The sequence below is a fragment of the Xenopus laevis genome, chromosome 4L (assembly GCF_017654675.1).
Source record: "Xenopus laevis strain J_2021 chromosome 4L, Xenopus_laevis_v10.1, whole genome shotgun sequence".
NCBI classification, from domain to species: domain Eukaryota; kingdom Metazoa; phylum Chordata; class Amphibia; order Anura; family Pipidae; genus Xenopus; species Xenopus laevis.
Window position 1 is genome coordinate 41,683,236 of NC_054377.1, and position 12,691 is coordinate 41,695,926.

The window sequence follows — 12,691 nt, forward strand, 5'->3', positions numbered from 1 at the left end:
TAAAAGGTCTCCACCTTGCCTATGTATGTGAGGATGGTATGTCCAGTAAAAATTAAGTGGATAGGGCCCAATAAGTCAGAGAGTCCAGGAGTCTGGCCTTTTACTTAACGCAGGGCATAGTTTAAGACTGACGCACTGTGCATATTATATACGACCTGTTCGTTTAACATATGCCCAGGCTATGTAGAAGGTCTTCTGGTTGAGGGAGGTTGACGCTCTATCCATTGGATTATTTCTTTCGGAGTGTTGAAGAAGAGTGCGTTCTCCCCATCCAGTATCCTCATCTAGTATCCTCATCTTGGCTGGGTACAACATTGCATACTTGATCCCCTGCTCTCTCAATCTGCGTCGCGCCTCTGTAAAGGTTCCCCTTTTCTTTTGGATTGCTAGCAAAGAATCCGGGTATAGGGAGACTCTTGCATTTTGGAAGAAGATGTTGCCTTTTTCCCTGGTGGCCTCTGTAGTTGAGCAGCTTCAGGATAAAGGGCTGCAGTGGCCGCACCCCTGCTCTCACTGACTTTCACTTAGGTGTTCTCCATACCTTATGGTTGTGGCTTCTCCTTTAGAGAGGACTCCTGCCTCGGGTATGGTAGGAAAACCCAACCCATCCCCTCCATATAATGGAAGAACACTGCTTCCCCTCCCTTTTTATATATCCCTATAATACCACAGGGCCAATAGGAACACACCCCTACCTGAAGGCAAAATAGGAAAAGTGCACTTTTTTCACATGACATTCACAGATGATTATAGGGTTCCTAACTGTTTTGTAGTTGTCAGATTATATAGACACAGCATGCTGTATCTTTCACTTTATTCATTTGGGTTGAAGTGCAGGCATGGCTAGAGGATGGATTATGATGCCATAAAATGCAGATTGTGCCTTATCTGTTTTAATTTGAAGTCTATCTTAGAATTTGAAAAAATTTTCCTTTGCAGCTGACAGTTTTCCCTGTCTAAATCTGGAATTGAATGCCCATACCAGATCCTATTTAAATATAAAATGTAATTGTATCGTTCTGTAAAATAAAATATATCCATTTTATAAATAGACCTTTTCCGGTTTGGGATAACTTATCGTTGTGACTTTTTACGGGAGACCAAATGTTCATTCATGTGAAGTAACAGCGAGGAGCAACTGAGAGAAGCATTGACTCAAAATTAGGTCACAGTATTTATTTTTAACAGGAACAAGTTTGAAGTTTGATACTTCCTTTACAACTCAGTCTACAAGCAGTGGCTTGCCAGTTGTTAGCGAATGACAACTCCCGGCATCCTACAATAATAAATTCATGTGTGACAAATGGCCTGGATGAAGCAAGGGTTCTAAAGCATATCTTTAGTCTGAAATGTCGGTCTATGGCACATGCTGTAACTGTCAATGAGAAAACACTGAACTAAACATATTCCATAATGCTCTTGGTAAGACATACCACATGGGACAGTACAGTGGCTCAGTGCATAGTACATTACCTTATAATCTCTATAAAATCAACAGATAAAAATAATGACAATAAAGTGTACAATACAAAAGTCTGCACCCAAAATCTGTGCCAAAGTAACACTGACTCCAACGCAATGCCCCAGTGAAATGTTTCCAACGGGGACCCAGTTGGTCTTAAGAAGGACCATCAGTGTTATAAGGTGGAAAGCTAGGTGGCCCTTTTAGTTCCACTGTGGCCCATTGCTGTAGAATGCCTATTGAAAGAAGCATATTTATAGTTGAACTACATTGATTATTGCTCACTGACATACTCAAACACTGGATGGAAAGTGGTCACTAAATCATTATACATTTCTGTATAGTGTTAAAGCCCCATCTGCTAGTTAAAGGACAAGGAAATAAAAACTATATATAATGTCCAAAGCAAAAGCCTTATTCAAACAAATAAATCCCACACACTTTCTGGCCAGTTGGCTCTCTTTCCTGCAAGTTCATAGCAACTGTCCTTATCTGTACCATGGATGCCATCACCTTTGAGCTTTTCAGGGTCTTGGGCTTAGACATGGGGTTAATATGATGATACTCTGCTTATCTTAGCTGTGATTCAAAATCCATAGGGTATAGAAATCATGAAATCTTTCTCAGAATGACTACATACAACACCATTTGGTCACTGTGCTCTTTCTATACACTGCAGTAACCAAGAAGCTCTAAAAAAAGAGTAAAATAGTCTGTGTGTAGGATCACCCAGCAGGCATCAACTTTTGATTATTCTTTTCTGATAAAACACACACACACGTAAAATAGGAATAATTGGAAATACTTACTAGTAAAGTAGTACACATAAAAGATCTGTTATCCGGAAACCCATTGTGCAGAAAGCTCAGAATTATTGAAAGGCCATCTCCTATAGACTCCATTTTAACCAAATAGTAAAAAAAATATTTCCTTTTTCTCTGTAGTAATAAAACAGTATCTTGTATGTGATCCAAACTAAGATGTAATTAATCCATATTGGAAGCAAAACCAGCATAATGGGTTTATTTAATGTTTACATGGTTTTCTAGTAGACAGAAGGTATGAATATCCAAATCATGGAAAGATCCATTATCTGGAAAGTCTGTGGTCCCAAGCATTCTGGATAACAGGTCCCAAACCTGTAATACTTTTCTACAAGACTTCTCCACACTGCCCGTTCTAGTTCTCATGCTCTATCTGTGGTTAAATCAGACAATAGGCTTAAACGGCTTTCAAACGTATTTTAATATTTTTTTGTAGTGCATGATGAATTATGAACAAAATGCTTATCAAACTAATAATTTAACATGGTTTGGAAACATTGCAGGGAATTCCACAAAAATATGATGGACATCTGTGATTAACTAGAAAACAAAAATGTCACATTTTCATCATTAACTTTTACATTTGAAACTCTCAGTTACTCCCAGGACAGAATAGGTTAGAAATGACTGAAATTTTTCTTACTTAGCGGCAGACCAAGTAAGTTGCTATTACAGACTAGATTGGTTTTGCATGAATCACTTTTCCTTAATCTTTTCAGCCAACAAACAATGAAATGTGACTGGCGTGTGCAAGAATATATATTTTAGGACATAAAAAACATTCAATTTTTTAGGACACAAAAAACATTCCATTTATTTTGGGGGGGCATACCCCCCCAAAAAAACAACCCACAAAATAAATGGAATGTTTTTTATAAATTGATAATCAGCATAGCACAAAATTACATTTTATGTTTTTTCTTTTTTAAAGTACATGTCTATTGAGAAAATGGGGATTCAGCACCTGACTTTGTATGGATACTGGTCAAGGCATTTGTTTTACAGTATAATGTGTCGGAAAAATCACAAAAGCCTTAAGCCAGTCAAAGGACTTTAACATGACTATTTTTTATGTACGATGAGTTATCGTATTCCCACAGCAAACGGTTACCTTTACCAAATCTATAAATATATTTACATTTTAACAATAAACTGTTATGATACAAGCAAACAATATTAAATAATCCCCTTTTCTGGAGGAGGAGAAAAGATCTATAACAAGCAGGATACAAGGAAGGATTTCTTCTTATTGACAAGAACAATTATACAAACTGCCTACAAAGTGCTTCAACAAAGAAATTAGCACAATGAAACCGTAGAATTGTATATACAAATTTCAGCACACATATACTTTTAGATTAGAATAAAATAACAAATGAATAACAATCATCAGCTATTTTTTTTTTTTTATAAGAAATAGAAAACAGTTTTCTTTTGATTATTATTACTATTTGATTTTTGAATGTTAAACCATATATACCCAAAACACAGACACATTTATATAAAGGCCAAACAACTTCTAATTCTTGTTGCTAGGTAACAGGCACTTCTTGAACCGGACTCTTTTTAGGAGCCTCTTTCACTTCAGCAGTATGGGTTATGAAGGAGAAAAGAGTTGAGATCAGTCAGCTAAATAAAGTGTTAACACTTCAGAAATCACATCATCATGCACTTGTGTTTTGAGCATACTAGTATGTGAACATGTATTATGCACATAGAAGGGGTCATTTAAGAAAACACTGGATACATATGGCAAAATTGCATCCCTTACTGCTCATTTGAAAAGCACACCCATTCATGGTTTTGCACTGGTCATCGCAATGAGGCTCTGTTGTGCCTGGTACTGGGCAGGTGGTAAGTACAGGCCTCCCTTGCAGTCTATGCCCACAGCCACTACATAACTTACACATCTCAAGGATGTGCCAGTTAGCGTACACCTATATGCCTTACTGCCCCTCATAAATAAAGAACCACCAAACTCAGGCAGTACTGTATTCAAGAGGGTCTCACTGGTAACCACAGCTGCTGAGATTATGGCAGAATTAAAAGTTCTCAAAACAAGACAACTTGTGTCAGCTTTTCACACTTTACATTGTGCCCTGCCATCAGTAAATGAGCCCTATGGTGTTATGTGCATCCTAATACATGGGCATATACTGCAAGCAAATTGTGATTGTGATCCCTAGTTTACATATATATGTAATGTGTTCTGAAAATCTGGCACATTGGGTATGCTGGTAGGGGGTGATATCTAAAAGTTTGCATTTCAGTATACCGGATTAAACTCCACTTGCTTTTTATGTGTAACTGCATGGCAGAATCATGTACTATAATCAGAGGAGACTTTCTATGAGTGGAGATAATTCTGAATGTTTAGAAGAAAACAAGAAGAATTGAAGTGGCTCTTCTTAAGAAATGGTTGAGTCTAGATGTTTAATTTTGGGTTTAGTTGACAACAGTAAATAATACAGTTAAATGATTCAAGAACTCATATAAAATTGAGGGAGGAACAAAAGGGGGGAAGGTGATTCCCCAATGTATTGATACTTAACTATTACTATAAACTTTATGCATTCTGAACCAGATTATTGGTTCTTTTTTTAATACTAAGAAGTGATTAACTTTAAAGTTCTATTTATGATCTGGCTACTGTATCTCAAACTGTCACCTTCACAAATATGAAGTTAAAAACATACAATGTCAAATTCACCCTCTGTGTCTAAACTGTCTAAACTGGAAGGTCTTTTATGTCTATTGGGAACAGCTTATACATACTGTACATAAAATGCTCGATACTGCAAGATAATCTATTATCAACCTTATTCTTTTTAGCATTATTAGCATGATGACTTTAGAATACGTTTAGAATACTGCTGATTTTTTTATCAGCAAGGGCTGGAGTCAGCATAATCCTTTTCTAAAACAAAAGATAACGAAGGTCACATTGCCTTCACTTTGAGCAGTTTTCCAATTAAGCTAAGCAGACTGTTTCTCTCCATTATCAATACGGCACATACAAGAATGGAAATAGTTTCTTGATAAATCAAATCACACAAATGACAATTATTTATATAGTAGAATATAAAACACTGCAGAGATAAGAACTTTAGTAGCGTAGCTCAGTGAGTCCCTCTGTCATTAGCTACATCTTGAAGTCTTCTTATAAGAGCACTATGGTTTTCTGGGCATATACGCTTGGCTGGTGACTCACTGCCATCTTCCAAAAGGATGCCTCTCTTCTTAGTGGGGGTCTCTCCAGTTCTTATCATACTGTTTATCTCCTGTAGCCTCTATAAAAAAAACAAGACAAACATTTACCAGTCATTTTCTAACTATTAACAGTAAAATATAAGGTCAAGTGTAGTGTAGCTGTATGTTTTAGCCGAAAGCATGACATTGCAGGCCTTGTGTAAAATACTTAAGTGTTATTCTTCCACATAAGCTATTGATGTTTTGGTATGTTGATTGACTATACTTTCAAAAATATTCCTGCATGGTCAGCTTTACCAAAATAACCTGCTAGATCACAAGCAGACTTAAGTATAATTCAGTTAGTGACATCATTTTAAGACAGAGAGTAGTGTAGATAAACCTTTGCAATCAAGTTCAACAAAAATGAGGAGCACAATGAAACTTCCCACATCAGTTTCATACCTACCGCTGAAGCACAAAGAAACCTTCTAAAATCAGCTTTATAACCATTATGGAGAACAAGAAACAATATCCATACCAGTTTTATACACATAACTGGAGCAAAAGGAAACATCACAATCAGCTTCATAACGACCAGCACAGCACAAGGGAACCTTTTAACATCAGCCTTATACCCACCAATGAAACATGATATCCTTCCAACTTCAGCTTTAGCTTTAAAACCACCAAACATTATAAACAAAGTTTTATACATCAGCTTCATACCCACCAATGGAGCACAAAGATTTTCCAACATCAGCTATATACCCAGCACCAGATCACAAGGAGCCCTTATAACACAACCTTCCTAAACTACATAACCACCACAGGGACTCTACAGAAATTTTCCAAATAAATTTCATGTCAACCACTGGAGTACAAGAAACCCTTCCTACCACCAGCTTTTTACACAACACTGTAGCACAAAGGCCCCTTTGCACACTATGTTCATAACCACCAATGGAGCATACGGAATTCTTCCCAAATTCACTGGGGCACAAAGAAGCTTTCCACATCTGTTGCATACAAACAACTGGTGCAGATCACATGGCACTGGAGCACAAGAAATTCATGTTACATCATTCTAAGCACTATAACAAAAGAAATGCTTGCCACACCAGTTTCATCTCCCAGAACTGCCTTTGTGTGTCTTCCCGTCCGCTATAATGAAAAGTCGCCTGCGCTAAAGCACACCCAGCGCTTCCTTTTCCAAAGTCACCCTGAAGTTTCCTCATCGCCCAGAAGAAGAGGCGATTAGTCGCCAGGCAACTAAATCTCCTAGAATCTGCCCGTGTTTCACAAGCCTAAAACTTCATTTTCAATCTAACCACCAGAGCACAAGAAACCCATATGACAAGAATTTCATAGGAACCACTAAAGTACAAGAAAAGTTTCCCACAACAGATTCAGACCAAACACAGAAGAAAAACAAAAATTTCCCACAGTTTCTAACACTCATACTAGCCAAATCGATTTCATATGACACTGGAACACCCATAGTTTGCCATGCATACTATTGGAGCACCATAAATTATTCTTAAATCGGTATCTACCACTGGAGCCCAGTGAAACTATGGCAAACATGGTTCATACCAACCACTAGGACACAAATAAACCTTGCCACATTCGTTCAAAACAAAGCTTCTCACATCAGTTTCATATCATTGAGCAATAGAAAACCATCACATCTATTTTAGACCAGTCACTTCTTCCAGATACAAAAAAAATCAGTTTATCACATCTATGAATGGCATACTAACCTTTGCTGGGCTACGGTCAAAGTAGTAGCAGATCTTCTCACGAGGACAAGTGGTGACATCTTCTTTGTAGGGAGAGATGTAGATTGAATGAATATGTGACAGCTGAATACGTCTTGGTGATACAGCTCTCATTGAAGGGTAAGGAGAAAGAGGTGTACTGTCACTCTATGAAAAAGGTGAAAAGACAAGTTATAGAGAAGACAAAATAAGATCACTCAATCATTTATCAATGCTGGGTAAATTTGCACCTGGATGGTAACTCAAAGAAACCAATCAGTGATTTGCTTTTTTTTCAGCCAGCTGCAAAAAAAAAAAAAAAAGAGAACACAGACTATAAGCTACTTAAATGGGTACTTCACCTTTGAATTTAATTGAATATGTTAAGTGAGTTTAAAACTGGTCTTGATTTGTGTGTTTTGTAATTAAGTTTTCTGTTTAGTAGCTTTCTAGTTGCTAGGGTCCAATTTACCCAACAATCAGGCAGTGGTTCCAGTGAGAGACTGGAAATAAATAACAAATGGCTTAAATAGAAAGATAAATAAAAAGTAATATCAATATCAATGAAATTGTAGCCACAGCAATAGTTTTTTTCACTGCTGCAATCTGTTACATTCTATCTGAAAGGTGGAAAGAAGCACAAGAGGAAAGCAAATAATTAAAAGACAGTTACCATAAAGGTGAATTGCCCTTTTAAGTTTGTATACAGTATATCAATTGCTTTTGTGGTGCAGGGCTGCTGTGCCACTTTAAAAAAAATACAGATTCTTAACAGAATCACTTAGCTTCTACGATGCACAGGTATTAGCAGTGTGCATGTGAAAACTGTACCCTTCACTCTCCAAAGACTTATAATAGAAGATTGCACTGGAGAACCTATGAAGGTACACTCAGCAGATCTGAAGGCATCTGGAAAGGGCTTGGAGTTGTTGAAAGGGGCATGGCAGCCCTACTATAAAATGTCTTGATGTATTCAATCTCTAAAGTAGAAATCTACATGCAAGTCTAGTTTAAAGAACTCAAGTTTATCGCAAGTATACTATTTGCCAATAGTTTTAATTGAGATATATATTTGGTTTTATTTTACTTCTTCATTTATTCAAAAGGAACTGTGGGAGAAGGAAGGACAGTTATTAAAAGAAAAAATCACAGTTAAACCTTTTCATAATGAAGACCTCAGTATTTATACATTTGACACAAGCAGAAGTTAGAGTAGGGGCAGAGCTTGATTATGAAGAGCTTGTTATTTAAAGAAAAATGTAACAAAATATAGAACTATTATATTGCTGGAATTCTGAACCAGCAATTGTTCCAAAAATAAGCGAGAAATTAAAAATATTACCCTATGACAGAGAAATGAAAAATAATACCCTATAAGCATGTCCAGTGGCAACATGGTCTTATAACACATTATTCAGTTTACTCCCTTATAGAAGGGGCTTGGATGACTTTTTTTTTTCTTGACTTCTCATTACTTACTGAATTGGCATGAGAGTATCTCATTGCAAAGCTTTTGATTTTCTCAATGTAGATGGTGTTGTAGAACTGAACAAGATCTCCCCTCTCCTCTTCTACAAAGTCACTACCAGATGCTGGGATTCGTGTGGGTGTTGGGGGAGCACTGTTGGGTTGGGGAACAGGTAAAGTGCTGCTGGATCTCATTACAGGACTAGGCTCTCTGCTACCTAGAAATATTAAAAGGCATTTGACATATTAGAACTTGACTTGTACAATATGTATGACAATGGGCCAGGTTCTAGTTGGCCTATCCTATGTCAACCTCAAAAGTTCTAATAAAATCAATAACCCTCATAAAGCTGACAATGCTGTATTTATTAGGGAAATATATCCTTTACTCTAAATAACAAATGGTCTCCATAGTTGTTGTAAGACACCAGTACGGTAAACAGTATAATTGCTTGTTCTAGGGAAAAAGGGAAAAATACAACTAAAGTTGGTTGGTGGAAAGAAAGATAAAATGTGTAGATAACTCTTAGGTCTCAGTCTACTGAAGTGGATCATGAAAGTAAACTGGACCCTTCAGCCCCCATGTTGTTTAACACCCACTTTACTGTGAGATTGTTATTGGACCTAAAATAAATACCAATGAACTCCTACTTATCTAAAACACTCATCTCTTATTTTAATGTGAAAAATCTACACAGCTTAACTAGCTTTAGTGGCAAGAATAGCACTGGCAGGTTAAGTCATATCCTTCACTGCAAAGCTGAATGGGACAGCTACGATATGGCCAAGAGTATGTAACGCTAACTTGGGCTATACAGGCCAAAAGGGGTTCATGTCCAGCTAGTGCTTAGAGCATGGGTTACATGTAACACAATCACTCAAGGCTAGGGCCTTCGCTACATGGAAGATTAAAGGTGTGGTGTAGGTTAACTACAACTCCCACAGGCTACTGTGCTATAAAACAGGAAAATAATGGGCGTCAGGAGGTTCTTGCAGTCAAACAGAATAAACTTTTATTTTTCAGAGACAAATGATTCACATGGTACTTACATCAGTACAGAGGCATTTGCAGAATATATATGCACATCCCGCTCACACAGAGCTACAGAGGTAGATGCAGAATATATGTAGGCACACAACTCACACAGAGCTTCAGAGGTAAAGACAGGTACATTTTTCTGCGGATGTAGTCAAAGCAGAACAGCATACCTCCAGGCAGAAATACCTCACACGTGGTCTGGATTCCACCCAGCTGAGTGGTCAGGGAGGAGAACATAAAACCTGACACCCTATCCACTGTGGTCCCTTCACTGTAGGCAAATCTTACAGCCTGGGAAGCTACTCCCTGCTACAATCCTTGATGGAGTACAAAGCTGCTCTTTCTCTCTTCCCTCTCTGCCTTACTCTCCTAGACAGTCTATAACAATTATATTCCTGCCACTCATTAGCCTCATTCACGGGGTCCCTGCTTGCCGACTTATCTCTCTAGAGGTACTGGTCCCTCTAGAGCACATGGCTTTTTTTGAGCCTTGCTGTACCCAGGCCCCCCTGGGTACACCCAGCTGGATCAGCATCCATCAGCCAAAAAGTAAGATCCACCCCTTCTCACTCACTATACCAAAGTGTGACAGGGTGTGGTCACAGCGCCTCCTGGCTAATAGCACAACTATGCAAATTACATCTAGCTACATAGGCATCTGCCCAGCAACTAGGGAAATGAGGAAGGGTAGGGAATTAAAGCCATAGGACCCTATGGCTCCCTACAAGTATATAATGCTACATTGAAAGACTTTGAGCACTTCAGCACAACACATTCTACTTGATACACCTGTCTACACTAGCTTTTACTAGCAATCCCTCATAAAGTAGAACTATATTACTGTCCACCAAATAGTATATTTCTTTTATATTTTGATACATGCAGCTCCTTACAAAATAAACTTTAACCATCTGTATTGGTCCCTCAGTGGAGTTTAATTTTCCTAGTAAAAAGTATATACATTTAAATGTACAGTATTGCATATACAATTAAGGCTATATAAATTAAAATATACATAAAGGTGCTAACATGCAGGGGCAATTTAATAAGGAGTCACATATCAAACCAGTATAGATTTATTTTCTAGCCAAAACGGTGTAGCATCTCTTTCTTATCCTAAACATGTTAGCTTTTATACTGACACAGTCATTAGAGAAGAGGCTCTTGTCACCTGTCAATTGGTCAGTTTGCTTTAAAAATCATGATCTGATTAGAAGGCTGAAGAAGCTAGATTGAAACTCCCAGTGCAATTAGAAACTGTTCTACGTTATTGAGAATATGCATAGTGCCCTCTGGTGTCTTCAAGTCTCTTTTCCACTTATTACTGTATCTAGAAAGATAGGGGCTTATTTTAATTATAAAGACTGTCACGAGAATTTCAGTTAGATAGAATGTTTTTTCCTGCTTTAAGCAGCACTGTGTCAGCAGTTTAAAACCTGACTTCACAATGCATATCACATGAATAGAATTCAGACAATTATTTTATGTGCTGAGACTATTATTCCCTTTCCAGCTTGGAAAATGAATTTTATAATTAACGTAAATTCTTTTCCCAAAGGCAGCACTAAAGCTCTACACACCTGTAAGTAGTATTAGCCTCAACCTATAAAACTCCCAGCAGCCCCAAGCACTTTAGTGAATTTACCAATCAATAACTAGACACTATCTCTGCTCACACACAATTTTATTACATACAAAAAAGAAAGGAGGGATTAACTGTGCTGCCTTTGGGACTGAGGGAAAAGGAATATTCTGTAAATATAAAATGTATTTCCCGCACGTCCCTACAGCACTTAGAGAGAGTATAAGAAGCAGTGAGTTAAGGAATGTGAAAGCCCCATTCCCAGACGCATTAATGTCCAGACTGTAATGCTTTACTAAGGTCTTACAGCTTGGCCACAAAGCAGCTTTGCAGATCTGGTCCAAAGTGACAACTGCTCTCTCCACCCAGGAGGCTGACATTGCTCTCGTTGAATGCGTATTTAATTCCTTTGACAATACCTTATCTACCTTTTGGTAGGCCAGGGAAATATTAGGTCTTATCCATCTGGAGATAATTGATTTTGAAGCCGCTTTCCCATTATTAGGACCAGCAAAACAAAGAAGCAGATTACTAGACACTCTAAATGGTCTAAAATTCTGGAGATAGCACATCAAGTGTCTTTTTGCATCTAGCAACTGCAGCTCTTTCTCCCTTTTGGTTTTTTCGGATATTGGCAAGTAAATCTCAAAAGTTCCTGTGAAAGTGTGACATCACTTCAGGGGAAAATGAGGGACCAGCCCTCAGAATTATTTCATGAGGATGAGCTTGAAAATAATTCTCCTTGCATGAGAGAGCCTGTAGTTCTCCAACCAAAAAGTAGTTTTTTTTGTAAGATGGAACAAGGAGGCTTTGGACAAGGGCTCAAAAGGGGTGCTTTTGCAAGGCCTTCAATACAATGTCAAGGTCCCAAGCAGGAACACACTTGAATGTCTTTGGTCTCAAGTTCGAGACTGCTTTCAGAAATCTTCTGACTAAGGGGTGCTCTGACAATGACTCACCCCTGTAGACCACAAAGTCGCAATCTGAACTTTCAGTGTGTTCAGAGCTAAGTTTTTTCAAAACCCTCCTGAAGGAAATCTAAGATTGTTACAGATGATGCTACTCTTGAGGCAATGGCTTTGTCCTTACCCCAAGAACTAAGTTTGTTCCAAAATTTTTGGTACATTGAGTAAGTGATTTTCTTTTGACTCTGCAAGAGTGGCAATTACTTTGGGAGCGATACCCTGCTGGCTCAATATATCCCTCTCAGTTTCCAAGCCATCAGCTTTAAGGCATTGGGGTTCTGGTGTAGTACTGACCCATACAGCAGAAGATCGTTAATTCTTGGTAGAAGCCAGTTGACATCTGTAGAACTTTTGTATTCCAAGCTCTTCTTGGCCAAGCTGGTGCAATTACAATTACTGTTGT

The 12,691-nt window shown here is 38.0% G+C and overlaps 1 protein-coding gene across 2 annotated transcripts in view; it reads right to left on the bottom strand.

Moving 5' to 3' along the window:
* Positions 1-2,689: 2,689 nt before the first annotated feature.
* The window catches only part of rbl2.L (retinoblastoma-like 2 L homeolog), a 46,189-nt gene continuing 36,187 nt past the window's right edge, over positions 2,690-12,691 (bottom strand). For both annotated transcript variants that reach the window (XM_018257831.2, XM_018257832.2), the window contains 3 exons: positions 8,715-8,920; positions 7,239-7,403; positions 2,690-5,576 (listed from right to left, as the gene is read on the bottom strand). In XM_018257831.2, the coding sequence (XP_018113320.1) occupies positions 5,406-5,576; positions 7,239-7,403; positions 8,715-8,920 (542 nt within the window). In that variant the 3' untranslated portion in view covers positions 2,690-5,405. The remainder of the gene's footprint in view (positions 5,577-7,238; positions 7,404-8,714; positions 8,921-12,691) is intronic.